General features: G+C 36.2%; 2 protein-coding genes across 7 annotated transcripts in view; one reads left to right on the forward strand and one right to left on the reverse strand.

The window, feature by feature from the left end:
- ntm (neurotrimin) overlaps positions 1–4,522 on the forward strand; it is a 243,128-nt gene extending 238,606 nt beyond the window's left edge. For 2 of the 4 annotated variants that reach the window (XM_057321258.1, XM_057321256.1), the window contains one exon: positions 2,286–4,520. In XM_057321258.1, the coding sequence (XP_057177241.1) occupies positions 2,286–2,386 (101 nt within the window). In that variant the 3' untranslated portion in view covers positions 2,387–4,520. Of the gene's footprint in view, positions 1–2,285 lie in introns of all 4 variants that reach the window. The other 2 variants (XM_057321257.1, XM_057321259.1) reach the window with 2 other exon arrangements.
- A 3,162-nt stretch (positions 4,523–7,684) lies between these two features.
- opcml (opioid binding protein/cell adhesion molecule-like) overlaps positions 7,685–15,793 on the reverse strand; it is a 123,321-nt gene continuing 115,212 nt past the window's right edge. For all 3 annotated transcript variants that reach the window (XM_057321660.1, XM_057321662.1, XM_057321659.1), the window contains 4 exons: positions 12,897–13,031; positions 12,666–12,786; positions 11,473–11,624; positions 7,685–11,190 (listed from right to left, as the gene is read on the reverse strand). In XM_057321660.1, coding sequence (XP_057177643.1) covers positions 11,087–11,190; positions 11,473–11,624; positions 12,666–12,786; positions 12,897–13,031 — 512 coding nt within the window. In that variant the 3' untranslated portion in view covers positions 7,685–11,086. The remainder of the gene's footprint in view (positions 11,191–11,472; positions 11,625–12,665; positions 12,787–12,896; positions 13,032–15,793) is intronic.

The raw sequence follows: 15,793 nt of genomic DNA on the forward strand, positions 1-15,793 counted from the left end.
GCATGGCTTCATTTTGTCAATGCATACATTCATCTGCTGTTTGTAAGTACTCGTCTGCATCTCATGTCTTTTGATGCTATGTGGAACTGTGGGTGCTTTGCGAAGTTTGAGATGTACCATGGTTTATGTAGACTACATGTAAGTGCAATGATATAATATGAATATAGTGGTCAAATGGTACCATGCTATTGGATACAGTCACCATGGTGATGTCAAAGTAGACTACTACTAATCTGCTTTCCATCTTTTTTATAAGAATCATATAAATGTGCCAGCAGAATATAATTATTTTCAAAATGATGAAATTAACCCACTGTTTCCCAACAAACACACCTTAAACTTACAGTACAATTTCATTGCTCTAATACTTCACATAACAAAATACTTTTCCCTCTTACATGGCACTCATTGTGCTTTTATCCCAAACATCTTAAAGTGTCTTTTCATTTTATCAATACGTGTGTTCCTTGGGTCAAGCCCTCGGGAATCCTGAACGTACATACTTCTAATGGTTGTCACTGATTTGTCTGTGTATTGAGTTAAGTGTTTTATCTCTGCCAAGTATAGAATTTACAGTATGTCATCCAACTTAAGGTTCATCTCCACCTTCTAGCCTAAAAAGCCTGGGATTGCTTGCCATGTCCTCTCCCAAGAGTCATTAATTGCATTGAATTTGATTGCGAGAACCTCACATTAGTATAATTACACTTGTGCAGGATTTACTCTAAACTGTGGCTGCAGAATAATTGGATCGCTGTCCCTAAAGAAAGACCACTGAACTTCCCTAAATCCAGGGGAAATTAGACTTCATTCTGAGAGTCCCATCAAAAGGAAAAGTTTAATAGACACCCTTGCTAATGCCGTGACGTAACGTTTGTTTTGCTGGGACTGAAACTTGGGTCTCTCTGACAGTGACGTCTTTGAGTTGAACGAATAAACATGTGAAGTACTTTGAATTGAATCTGCTCTGTGTTTCTGTATTACTTTGATAAGTGCCCTGTCTTGAGTTTGGAATATGCTGTAACTACATCTTAAAAATGACTGTTACAGTATATTATATATGAAGTATTCATAATTCTGTTCAATGCAATTTCATTTTACCTGCCAGTTAAAGGGGGCTTTATATGAAATACTGTACATTATACTACAATAATCAACCACATTGTTCTCCTTGTATAATCCGGTTACGCTGCACCTTCAGTGATTAGCTCGTTTATAAGCAACAGCAATTACTCCTGACCTCAGTAAATGAATGGTCAAGGATGTGCTGTACAGTAGGGTAATAACGGTGGAAGCGTAGAAAGAGAATGTGCTGGATTGAAATGAGAAGAGCAGATGCTTGGGTTATACCAATGTGACCAATAAAGACCCTCGATTAGACACTAATCTGCTGAGCTGGCCTGCTCTTGTCCCAGTTACGTGAACAAGTGAAGAGCAGAAACCCTGCCAGAAACACTCTGACATCTAGACTGACTTAATGGATAAATGCTAAAGCAGAAACTGCTAATCTAGATAAAAATGTTTGTCCAATAGCGCCGATGGGGGAGTATTTGGTGAGCTTTGTGAATTCAGCCCTGTTAATTGGCTGCACTGGGAGTAGAAGAGAGTTTTTGTTGTACTGTATGTGCTGTCTCTCTATAAAGTGTTGCAAATGACCTCATCCGATTGAAAGCAAATGGCTTTTGAAAACAATGAATTGTGGGAAGGTTTGTGATGGCCGAACTATTAAAACATCAGCTAATCACTACAAACGTATCAACCAATACAAGTGCTATAAAAACTAACATAGACTTTAACATAACTTATTTAAGATGTGTTGTATATGTAATTCTATTAGCTGGCTTTTTATACTGTTGACTCATTCAAATGTAAAACATTTGGTACAATGTACTTTGTTTTGTCAAAAACTTGAGTATTAGGAACTCAAGATCTCTCAAGAATTTGGCATAATGATGGTTGCCCTGTGCCATTCTATTCTATTCTATTCCATTCAAACAATATTCTTAACATTCTCAACATTTTTATACGTAATGTAATTAATATTATATTATAATGTTATCAAATACCTTAAATATCTCCAATATTGTATCAGATGTTTGAAATTTTAGTGTAGGCTCAAGAAACCTAACATAAAGCTAGAAAAGGCTGACAGTTGCCCATGTAAAACGATAGTCGATGGATCATAGGTATAGAATGCATACTACACGTTAGCAAAACTTTTTTTTACAGAAGCTTCATTTGAAGTCTGATCTAACACATGCATCTGACTCTGTTTAATGCCTCAGGACCCGGAGCAGTTCAGGACGGCAACAGCGGCACATCAACAGTGTTCACACCCGCTTGTCTACTTCTCATCCTTCTCCTACAACTCCTGCTAAAGTTTTGATGGTGAAGAGGCTTTCATTGGAGGAAATTTGCGTGACATCACTTGTCATTCACATCTGGAGTCTCGAATCGTGCATGGGTTACCAAAAATGCCCGCAGAGTGCATGGGGTACCCAAGTACATCCTTTTAATAAAAATAATCAAGCTTTTTTAGGTCATTCTAGAGTTTAAAACGTAACTGCTTCTTATCACACTGTTTTTAGTGAATACAAAACTGCATTCTGTGGGGCAAAACAAAGTACAGAGAGGCATGTCTGATCTTAAATATTTCATTTATTTTTGTGATTGTCATTTTAATTTGACTCCATAACCCCTTAAGAACTCATAGAAGGCCGTGTTGATAGGAAAGTCATTATTTCCGCTCAAAGGCATGAGATAACAAGGGCATACATGTCTCTGTTTTTGAATTGTCGCTATCTTTATTGTATTATAACTGTACAGTCGAATCAAAATAAGCAGCAAAGAGACACAAAAACACAGCTCTTTAATGTTCACATCATGTGTGTTTTGTATGTAATATACTTTGAGCTCTATTTTAATATTTAACACACACAAAACTGAAAACAGGATTTTGTGGTACATATCGGTTTGTTTGTTTTATTTTACTGGGACTATGCAGAACCATAAAAACACTCACTGAAATAATACTTTAAACCATGAAGAAATAGATGATTTAGTAAGTTGGAAAAACAGGGCACTTGGTGCTTTTTCCAGGTGCAAAGTTATCAGACCCAGCGAGAGTATCCAAAGAAGTCCCCCCACACAGTCCTTCATACCTTTTGATTTTGAAGCATTGCATGGAGGTCTTTTAAAACTTTTTTTTTTTATGTAGATCCTACATAAAAATGAACATTTGAGTTGGTACCAAGTTTTCAGGCAGAAAAAATAATCTTTTTGCAGTTTCTCATTGTAGTTCCTGCTAACATCTATGTATATGCATCTATAACTTGTACAAAGGGAAAATATGCACCGTTGTTTTTACTACAATTGTGAACCTGTTTAATACATTATGATGCAGCGTTTTATATTTTTGTTATTCCCTGCTTCTGAAGCTGTGTAATTTATTTCTCTCGAGGGGTATCATGGGCTCTGGGTTAGGTAGATACCAGATGAAATATTACTGCAGTTACTTGTGAAATCTGATGTCTAAATATTGTGTTTTCGGAATAAGACGAGGCTGATCTGCCTGTCATCATCTCTTGACATGAGCGTCCTAATACATCTGTATTTCGACAGCGTGATATTGGATTTGAAAAATTTGTCAAACTTATCACAATGTATGAGTTCACTTCAAGTGTTTTGTTGTAAATTTTGATGAGATACGTGCCCACTTGTCTCTCTTTTTTCTTTGAAGATCATACAGAAAATCAGTTTGTCATAAGTGCTCTGGATTTTAAGCACAAGTTGTATGTAAGTGAAAAGGGTTTGTAATGTCTGTGCAGTTTAATGGGTCAAAGTTATGGATTCTTTCCCTGATGTTGTATCCTTTAGCATTCCAGTCTATTTTTTATGGATGTCGGGACCACAAAACAAAAAGTCTTTATATTCCATAAATGTCAAGCGAAATCATTCTGATTTTAATGTATTATCTAGAGCTCTAGATCTATAAAAATGCACCATATTTTCTGTAACACAGGAACAATGTTTTTCTGTGCGTGGCCAATTTATATGTCAGACAAAAAGTGTCTTTAATTCTTTAGACTTCTCCTCCCAACCTTTACAACATCCAGCCTGGAGAGGTTCACCTTACTCTGCTTTTCTCTCATGGTTCCCGGACGAGGAACAAAATAAAATGTATTTTAACTCCTTGTATTGTAAAAAAAAGATCATTACGACTTTGTTTTTTCTTTAATGGAAATGATGTGTTCATATTTAAGACTTACAATAAAAAAAATGTTGTATCTAAATAGAATGACTGCAGTCTAATTGTAATTCTTAAAGCACCCTGGTTATACACATTATTATAAATTATATACAAATATATTTTACACGCATGCATAATTAGTTGTCATCTCTCTGGCCTGCGTGAGCGGCCATATGGTCTTGAAAACTCAAGGTCATCTGTATATAGCAGTATATCGCAGCTCCATATTTCGTGATTAAATCATTATAATTAGTCACCCTTTGTTTGTCACTGAGTTTTGCAAATATCTAACCAATAAAAAGTGCTTGACAGCACAGTTTTTAATTATTCAAAGTACAGTGTTTTTTCCATTTGCTGAAAAACTGTGAATTTCTGAAGTGACGTTATGCACCAATACACCAATGGCTGGAGTCACACCAGCAATTGGCAATTTAAACACCAAATCAACTATTTGTTTTTTTTAAAGGAAAAACTACGAACCAAACCCTCACAGGCTGATCAATAATTTAAAGCCCTGATGCAGAGAACCCTTAAGGACGTTTCATCTTGTGTTCCATTTAAAGAAAAGTGTCAGTCTTGTAAGTGTTTTTAAAGGGATTTGACAGACATAGCCTGCGGGAATGATACACATGAGCTCTAAGTGGTGAGGCTGAGAGGAAAGCTGTGATATCCATTCTTAAAGCGAAGAGCCATCTGTGATTGAAGAAGGGCTTGAGACTCTTAATTAAAGACTCGCGTTGCACGCTGTCCTTATTTTTCCTTTGATGGTTTGCTGCCATAACGTCGCTCATCCTGCATACACTGAAAGACAGCGCTATTGAAGGACCAGGTGACAGACGTGACAGGGTGGAAGACAATTAAGATGGTGCTGAGAGGCACGGCTGACAATCTCTGTAAACAATGGGATGACTTATACTGTACACATCTGAAAAGGAGAATGCCAAAGCAAATTTAGACTTTTGCTGAATTGTGGGTTTTTAGGTTTAATTGGAGCCTTTGCATATAGAAAATATTTTAGTTTCCAAAAATGGTTAGCATGTCAATTTAAAATCTAGCTAAAACATATTTTCTATAGACAACCATTAAAAATCTGTTTGACAAAATAAGTATTTTATAGTGTTAATAAATAATAAATAATCAAATATTTTATAGTAAATGTTTTATTTCTGTCCCATTATTGTTGTTTGGCTCTTTACACATTGGTGAAAGTCCTTTTCATAATTTAAAGATGGCAGATTCAACACAATTCGTAACTATTTTACGAGGTGGCTAATTTGTACGAATTTGGAGAGGGGTCTAGCTGCATCTGATGGGCGAGTGGAGCTCCACTCTCGAACAGGAAATACGTCACCTCCACTCAATAATAAAGAAGGGGCAAAATGGCGTCGCTGAGCTCTCCGAAGTTCGAACTTTAACTCGGGTCATTTTATCTCAGCATCCCTACACTACTTGCAGACTGACGCTGTCTTAACGTGCAATGCAAGCACAACGCATATGGCTTCTGTGAAATTACGCAAAAAGGATGAATAAAGGATATAAGGATTTATATATTTTGGACGATCAATATTGATGTCTCGCCAATGTTGGCTGATGTTGCATGAATTTCTTTAAAATACAGGTTTAGAAAATGCGATTTTTTTATATAATCCACCGAAGTACTGAAAACCCCGATGTTACACACCCCGGTACCGTAGGCGGAGATATACACCTAAACATATTTGCAACCCCCCATTAAAAGGAAAGAAGAAGAAGGAGAAGGAGAAGAACGTTCGTTGATAGTTATTTACTGTTACTTGCAGTTGATGGGTTTTGTAAATATAGTTTGTGTTTTTTACTCAAAACAATTCAAACTTAATTTGTGGAAATTATGCAACATTTTACTGTGGTTGTTTTGTATGTTATTTTGCTTTAAATATAAAATTCCTAAATTATTTGTGTTCGCATTTTTCATTTTTATAAAAAATAATTTATTTGATGTTTCATTTATTGTTCACTACTAACTATTATAATGTTTACTTTCTAAATACAAACCTGGAAGCAATGTCTGAATTTAGTAACACTAAAGGTATTTAATAACATTTAAACAATCATTTTGTAGCATTAAAACATTACAAGTATTTATTGACATTAAAACAGCGCCGTTTCATAAATTACTTCCGGGTTGAGGTCAGAAAGCTGACATATATCCGCTCTGGCTTCACTTTTGAGTGGAGCTCCACTCGCCCCATCGGCTGAAAGCCAGCCCCTATTGCGAATTTGTACAATCTTACTGTATTCATACGTTTAAGTACAATTTGATTTCACACCAGTGACGATAAGGTTAAGGGGTGGGATCAGGGTACAAATTCATACGAATGAGCCACCTCATAAAATACGCACAAATTCGTGTGACATCAGGTTGGCAGATTTCAAATCATTTCTATTGAGCTGAATGGGTATGCTAACATATGACAGACCTCCTTTCATTCGTTCTGATTAGGGCATGACTGGACAAACACATTTTTTTGTTCATTGTAATACAGGATGATTTACCAATTTTTAGTCTATTTTTACAAAATGTCACCATTCAGGCAGACAGATGGCCTATATAGAAGATGGTCTAAAATCCACAAAACTCATTTCGAATGCATTTAAAAACAGAGTAGAGGAGCTGCGAAAGATTGCGTAGCTTAACCACCTTTTAATGTTCGACATCAACACAAATGGGAGAAGCCAACCAACGATCACCTTTTGTTTAAAAAAAATATGCTTGGAGGTACAGGTAGACAATCACGTCCCTTGAACCAAAAAGGCATCCTTTGTTTCTTCCCTTTGTACTCCTTTATCGAAGTACCCAGTAGTGCCCCCCTGGAGCACGCAATGAGACGTGGGTATTTGGAGAGACAAGTATGTGAATAAATAAGCATTTAAACAGAGCACATTAACTTGACATGACATTTCTTGGCTACAGCATGTTTAGGACCGGTGCCAAACCCTGAATGCATCATCAATAGAAGATTGTGAGAAATGAGCTAATGAGGTAAACTGACAAAGTGGCAGCATTTTTTAATGCTCTGTGGATTAGGTTACGGTAAAATTATTAATAAAAACACATTTTAAAGCTAATTAGACTGATAATGTGTAATAGTGTTAATACTTCTGGAGGACAGATAAAAAGCGAAAAGTTATGTTCCATTGACTACAAACAATGGATAACCCTGTTTTATCAGAATTATGACACTTATTGATTTTTAAATCATTAATAAAAAAATGTGCCATAACATTTCATTATTATTCGTTTTATGAAACGCTTTAAATATAAGGCACTCAAGGCCAAGCTATATGTTCATTTGTTATTTATGTCTGTTGCCTCTGCGGTCATTATATTCAATGTTCTTTAATTATTATTATTGCTTATTTACAAGAAACCAGGTTAGACAGCCAAGAAGCCCAAACTAGAAGAAAATATTCTTAACTTTATTACACAGAACACATACAACACTCTTTACTCATGTTCCAATAGTAAAAAAAGAAAAATACGACTACGGCTGTACATGCACATTGAGAGAGCTTTGTGTTGCAAATGTTAAGGTATCATACACATTACAATCTGAACTAGATAGGGACAGTCAGAAAAATAAATACAAACACACAATACAGTTTGGCAAGGGCATTTTGAATGAAACACTTGATGACTGGATGGGCTGTACCGTGTGTACTTGCAGTGGTTTCAAAAAACCTAAAAAACCAAAAGTGCTACGACTGGATGTCAATGACAGTTTGCCATTTTTTCACTTTGATATGATGACAAGGAATATATCAATTCAAAAAATAAAGGAAAACAATGACATTCGGAACTATTTATAGACCAGTTTGTAACGCAAATGGGTCTGCTATCTTATTTAAGATATATACAGTACAGCTGTTCACTGTGAATAAGGTTGTGATGGCAAACCTGTGACGTTAAACAAAGAATTAGAGCACAAATTTGTGGTTTTGTACTGTATGTTACAGCAACTGTTCAAATGACATCACTGTCAGTAGCATCTCCACCATCGTTGTGACAAAGCAATATTAGTGTTTAAAATGTTCATCAACATTAGATACCAAAATTAAATAGCCTAACATTCTATGGTACAACTTATTTATGTATATAACCTGTTATGTAAATCCTTGGGCAAGTCACTTGAAACAGAACTGATGCTTAAATAGTATTAAATATCATTATGTCATTAAAATGAGTCCAAGTATTTGATTAAATTAGTACAGGAAGTGACTGTTTACACAAGCATCACCTTTCAGGGCTGACATTGAATCTAGTTGATTGCAGTGTAAATACATGATTTTTTGCACGCAAGGCACAACGCTAACAAGGAAAAGGTGCTTTCATTTCAGCAATTACACCATCCTCAAAATAAACCAAATCAAATCGAACCAGAATAAATAAATGTCATTTCTATTTGCATATTTTAAGATTCGTTTTTCGTTGTTTCACACATAGAGAATAGCATTTTTAACATGTACTGCATGATCCAGAACACTGTCGTACTTAATGCAGAGCGTGACTAAAATGAGGTCCGATTATTATCCCGACTCTGCCATACGCAAGAAAGCGATGAAGTATGTGCACAGCCCGAAACGTTTCTAACCAACAGCCATTTGTAAGAGCTCCACCAAGCCAAGGTAACCAACAATTACGTAACCAATTCAATGACGACAAACTTTCAATAAGTCACATCAAACTCACACAGCAAGGCTCAAGCAGTATATATCCTTCAAATTAAAGGCAGAGGAATCTAACTTTAAAATCAGCTGAAAGGTCATTTACAATGTATGGGCATGTATTTATTTCTCAGTGATGCGGCGGCCCTTGGACCGATTCATCACTCTTCGGCGTGTTTATGCGCCGCTGTTGACAGTGCTCACTGAAGCTGAATGCCGACATGGACAAGGTCTCGTTTTAAGAGTTTAATGCTAGTCGAGTGTGTACGTCTGTATCTCAAGGGTCCCTCCTGCTCTTAATTAGAATGCTTCACTATGGTGCTTAGTGCGGACCCGAGGTCATTTGCGTTCTCGGTTGAGAGTCGGCGGTCGGTTTTAAGAACCCTGGCAAATGTGCCTGAAAATGTTTTGTAATGTGAAATCACAAAAATGCATGTTTCTAGTCTCGAATGTTTGTGTCTCTAAATGCATCCGTGGCGGAGACTTTGCACCGTTACAGTCTGTAGTTCAGACCCAAATAACACAATGACCTGCATGGCATCGAAAGCCAGTTGAGACCAAGCTATCGAACCAATTGTTGAAACAGGCTTAATGCCAGCTTCTTATAAATAAATACAGTATAACCAGTAAACATGTAAATTCCTTCATAAGTGTGTTGAAAGGTCCCATATAGAGTATCAGGTCCAAAATTGTGGCCTACGACGGGTAAGCATATTAAGATATGGAATAAATCGATGCAATAAATGAAAGCTAAGATTACAATTTTCTTTCACCTTCTCAAACATGCACAACTTGACATTTATATGGCATTATATTAGTGTGGAAATGAGTGCTAAAGATCACAGATAAATTGATGGTTATCGCCCACAGATATAGAAATGCATCTCTTATGATATTTTCCTCCCCTCACAAGATATTAAATATCTATATATATTAATATTATCATTTTAATATATCATATGAGATAAGAGTTTACTTTTCCATTAAGATTCCAGAACACAAAATCATACACGTTTAAAAGAAACTCGGCACCAAAAACCTGAGAAAGAACAGTTTTAACACTTTAATAAAAATCTCGATAAAATAAAAGAAATATGAAAAGGGATTTTCTACCGAGTAGGCAATATGCAATGATTTTGGTGGCATGAAATGTGGCCTGTCGCTACCAACATGCCTCTTAGAATGCTAACAAAATGATTCCCTTGAACTTTACAGGAGAAAGTTTCATCTCACCGTGATTACACATCCAGTGATAAATGACTCTTCAAAAATCAGTTCCTCCACCCCATTTGAGAATTTGGTACGGCTGTCAATCTTTTAGGGTCCTAATACTGTATTTTTTATGATGTATTGGGCAGCTTCCTATCACACATACACTGAGATTTTCAGGCATACGATCTGCATCAATAGTAAGAAACGTATCTACGGTAAAGTATGTTAGACCGGGTCTATCCTACCGCATGTAACTACAGTATGTCAGCTCAGTACACATGCAAGTTATCTTAACGTTTCCACTGACATTTGAACAAAATGAGCGACATCATTGGCCGATGGACGCTGTGGAGGATGCAGTATGTCTTTTGGATCTGTGTGCTATATTATATTGGACGCATAGATCTTATAAATGTGTGAGCGGTATTTGCATACATCTGTACATGTACAGTAAATCAAATATCACGTTTTTTTATTATTTGTTTCTTTTTTGCTGTTTGTCATTTTCTCCATTATTTAAAAAAAGAACCATGTTATTTTACATGAAACAGGACACAGCAGTAACCTCACACAGTTCAATACTGAGCAAAAAAACCATTCAGTTATTCACGATTACATGTGTTTTTGCTTCTCTTTTCACATACAAAAGGTTGGAGAGACACATATACTGTAGTTGGATCTATAATTTCTACCCAGCTAATGACAGACTCCATTCACAGTCCGGTTTACTGTTTAAAAATCCAAAACACTCCTAAATCCCAAAGCATCCAATTACAGACCCATAAACCCACACTGACCTCTTTCCTTCAGAAATAAAGCATACGGCAAAATAATAAAAACAAGAATAACCCATAAAGTATTCTCCCTCTACGTGTGGGACAGTGAGTCTGTGTTCGTACTGAGAAGCGGCCAGGTGCTTTAGCATCAAAACTTGCTCAGGTGCGAGAGAGTCAGGACAAGAGTTAGGAGCAAGAGCGAGCTGGTTGGCGTTGAAGCTGAATTGTTCACGTCGTGTATCGCTCCGGGACCTGTGGGAAGAAAAAGCGCTTGAATGTGATGTGCGACCCTACACGGTAACATCGAGCATGTGTTTCAGCATGCATTACTGTATGTTGTTCGAGGAAATCGTCACAAATACACAGCTCGGAAATCTTCAGCCTTGGTGGGAGCCTCGAGGCGACGAGACGTTGATTTAATTGCATCAGGCAGATATTTAACACATTGAGATGCTCACTGACTACGCCGCGTTACGCTTGACATGAGTTGCGTGCATAAATTAACATGTTTAGTTATTAGAGGCAGACTCTTACCGTACAAAATGATGCTCGCGTTTGTTATCCCCAACGTGTTCGTAGCCACGCAGGTGTAATTCCCGTAATCCTCTTCAGAGACGTTAAAGAATGTTAGCATGGATTGTTTTCCCTTGTTTTCAATCTTGATCCCTTGGAGTCCGTTAAAAATTCTGTAAAAATGGGGGTGAAGTTAGATGTGCGTACGATGACCCTAGATGTCTAATTATTTTATTTTATATTATTTATTTAAATGGCTAACACATGAAACTTTAGCCTTGGTGTTAATAGGTTTGAAATAGAAGTTTGAATTCCATCTGCATCATTTCTGGATCCTGTCTTTTATTAGAATAGTTTATTCAAGTGTGCTATTGGTTTGTTTCAAAAAAAAAAGAGAAAGTATATTTTTAGTTTAAGTACTTTAAGAAAACTTGACCTGTACTGACATGAACGTCTAATTGAATTTGTTGTGTACTCAATCTTTTGAACAAGACACTGTACAAGTTATTATGTTTATGTATTTTAGGTATAACTGGCTTGTAGTTGTGTTTAATCTATTGATTGAGTAGCCTATTAAATCCTTTTTTAACTCTCAAACTAACATGTTCAAGCTGATATAGTAACAATATAAAGTATCATAGGAATTGTATATATAAGTAAACTAGTAAACCATGTATAATGTTAAGAAAATGTGCAAGTATACTTGCAGTAAAAAATGATGTTAAGTTTGCTTAAAGTATACTTGCGATTAAAAACGACTAAACTAGCAGTTTACTAACTGTATACTTCAAAGTGTACGGTCATAAACTAAAATGCGCTACAAGTACTAAACAAGTAAACAATCAGTATACACATAAGTTCAAACAAAGATGTACATGTAAACTAGGTGTGTACTCAAAGTTTACTACTGTTACACAAAAAATTATATTTTATTAACTAAAACGTGGGCAAATTTAGTCCCAAGCAGTACTGAAATAGTACACATACAAGTATACTACTAGAGCGTAAATATGAGTATACTTAATACAGTACATACTGTATACATAATAACATACTTGAACCTCACTAATGTATACTTAAAATAAATCTAATAATAAATGAAATAAATTGAAGTATACTTTCCTTTCTTGTTAAATAATTTCCTGTTTCCTGCTTGTCACTGTCATTAAAATATGGCAAAAAACTTCAAGATAATATCAATAATATAGCCTTACCTGCGGTCACCTTTAAACCATTCATAATCCGCCAGAGGAACCGCTGACGCCTCGCACCACAGAACCCCTTTCTGACCAACAGCCGTTCCTGTGCTCCGAGCTCGCAAGATGACAGGCGGATCTGTGAAATCAATCACGTATAGCTGGGATGTTCAGAACTGTAAATTTAGTGAGAAACGACCAGCATCTATACAGTATGTTCAACCGAAAAATATAAAATATAATACTCACAGTTGACGGTAACCTGAACAGTCCTTACGTCTGGAGGCGAGATATCGTTTGAAGTGATGCACTCGTATGAGCCGGACATGTCTTTGGTGATTCCATTAATTTCCACGTACTCGCCCTCGGTGATAATTTTGTTGCCTGTGCCAAAATACAGAAGGACGAGGTCTTTATTATCATGTGTAAAATCATATTTCAACATTAAAACAGGGACAACAGTAATATGCTGATGTGCTCACAACCACTTTTTGTCATGACATCAGGAATATTTTATTTTATAGCGGAAAATGTGTTAAGTAAAATGCTGTGATGGTGTTTGTTGCTATTGTGTGAAAACAAAGTATGTCCGTTTAAGAAAATCTAGCTTTGACATGCCCGACAACACAACAGAACCACTGTCACGGCACATCAATATTCCATCATAACCCAGTCAGCCAACTTCAATATAACCTATAGCCACTGTTGAAATTCTGCACAGGACGGAGGCTGTTTCAAATGGATCACTGTAGTGCCACAATTATTCCTCCTTCATTTAATTCCCACTGGCTCCGACTAGAGACAACCACCCGAGAAAATCCACCGCGTTTTCAGCTGTTGTTCTTAAATCCTAAAGCAGGCACGCTTATTTTGCTATGATCTCTCTAAATTCACAGGATTTCTTCAACATGAACATGAATCTGAAGGCAGAAGAAGGTTGGTGAATGTCAATGAGGAAAACATTCGGGCCGACCCCGATTGACCCCCTGTTGTTCTTTGCTTGTTAAGTCAATCATTCTACAAACCCCGCCTCTTTCTCGGACTCTATTCTCAAGCAAAACAGATATCAGGGGTCTTTAATTATTCAGTTATTCCTCAGAGGGAAAGAAATAAAGTTTTACCCTCAGGTTCATGAAGGCAGCTAGTGCAAATGCCACTCTCCAAAACTACATTTAATCCATCTCATTAACACAGCCTCGCTGCCCGTACAGTGGAAAGTTGAGGAATGGACCTGGGTTGCTATTTTGTTTCTAATAACATGGCCTTGGGGATTGTGGGAAAGTTGGTAATTATGCTTATCTCCTCCTGTGACTCAGGCCTGTCATTTTTTAAAGCAATCGTTGAAGGGGCAGTGCTGTAAAAAACAGATACCCCTAAACATCCCATGTCCTTTCTGAGCCGAAAATGACATGCCTACATTTGAATAACTATTTTAAAATATGACTATAAACCAGTTTTTCTGGTACAGTGTCACCCAAAAGTATTTGGATATTAAAGCCACAATTAAAAGCCCATGCATGTCATTGTATTAGATATGAAACCAAAAAGAACGACAAACACTTACAAAAAACACTTTTTTATTCACTTTTTTTTGTTATTTAAATTCATACACTAACTGTATTGAAACCATATTGTACAAGAATAATTGATAAAACTTTACAATAAGGTTAAATTTGTAAAATTAGCAAATGCAATAGCGAACATGAACTAACAATAAACAAAAAAGCATTTATTAATCTTTGTTAATGTTGGTTAATGGTAATATAATTGTTCATATTAGTTCATTGTGCATTAACTAATGTTATGATAAAAATGTATATTAGTATAAATAAATGTATATATAGTAAATATATTGTATTGCTTAAAAGTGGATATGAACTTGTTTTCTTTGCAGTATTTGTGGTATATTTGTTTATTTGGTAGAAATATTGCTAGTAGTTCACAGAATGAAACAAAAATGATCATTTGACCTAAACACACACCTATAAATAGTACATTTTAAAACAAAAAACTGGTTTTGAAATGGTCTCTTAATTTTTTCGGCAGCTATATATGACTATATGAATACTATATTATACAATATATAAATGAAATGTCCAGGTGAGACGACAATCAGTTACAGTATATACATGTTGACTAAATATTCTTTATATCATAGCATTACTCAATAGAATAGGAAATCCTATGCGGGTGAGAGAGTGGAGAACAGGTGTCGGGAAAGGATCCTACTGGGCGCACAAATATTCTATACATGCCAATATGTGTGCAGTTTATTGTAGTCAAGTCTATCTACAGTACAATGATTTTTAGCTCACTTTCTCACTCTTATCTCTCTCTCTTAAACTGGCCCAGGTGTTTAACCACCTCATGAAAACTTGATTCCTTTCCCAGTGATATATGCTGCCAAAAATGAGTTTAGATGCTTTCTGATAGATTCATTTCTTTTACAAGAATTACCAAAGTTTTAAAAGGGAGAAACCTTTCCTTCACAAAGGTTTCAAAGCAATAATAATAAGGGAAATTCATCATCTCTCTCCCTGCAACTTGTTTTCTTGTACATGAAAGGGTCCTTTCATGAAGGATGTTTTATACATTTACAACAGCCCCGCTGTACGACTGCAATCTCAATTGAAGGCCGTACTGTTTGCTCTTTCCTATGCTATACTCACACATACACACACTTTTTAAACTTTTTTCCAAACTTTCATGGACGGCACTTTTATTGAATGACCTGCTCTCACTTTACTGTTTGCGTACGGTGGATTAAGAGTGCTTCTGCTTTAAGTGAAGATTTCCTCTTGGTGGACATCTTGCCGTGTGCAGTTGTCACGACAACGCCTGACGGATCCCCACAAACACAAAGGCAATTCTTTGATTGTATAACAAAGCTTCCATTGTTTTGCTTCACGTATAGCTGCGTACAACAAAAAGAACATTGAAAGGCATGAAAACACAAAGGCAAAACCCAATAAGCGGTCGACTAAAGAGCAGCCATAACAGTGACACATCGAGCAATTTTCATGTAGTTCATTTGTATTTAACTATAAAAAGTGGTCAGTTTGGTTTTAGAACAGCGTTGGGCCGGTCGCAGACAGCAGCAGTGGAAAGCAATGATTTATAATGTTTACTTTAGAGACAAAAACCCG

Source organism: Triplophysa rosa, linkage group LG22 (genome assembly GCF_024868665.1).
Source record: "Triplophysa rosa linkage group LG22, Trosa_1v2, whole genome shotgun sequence".
Classification (NCBI taxonomy): Eukaryota; Metazoa; Chordata; class Actinopteri; order Cypriniformes; family Nemacheilidae; genus Triplophysa; species Triplophysa rosa.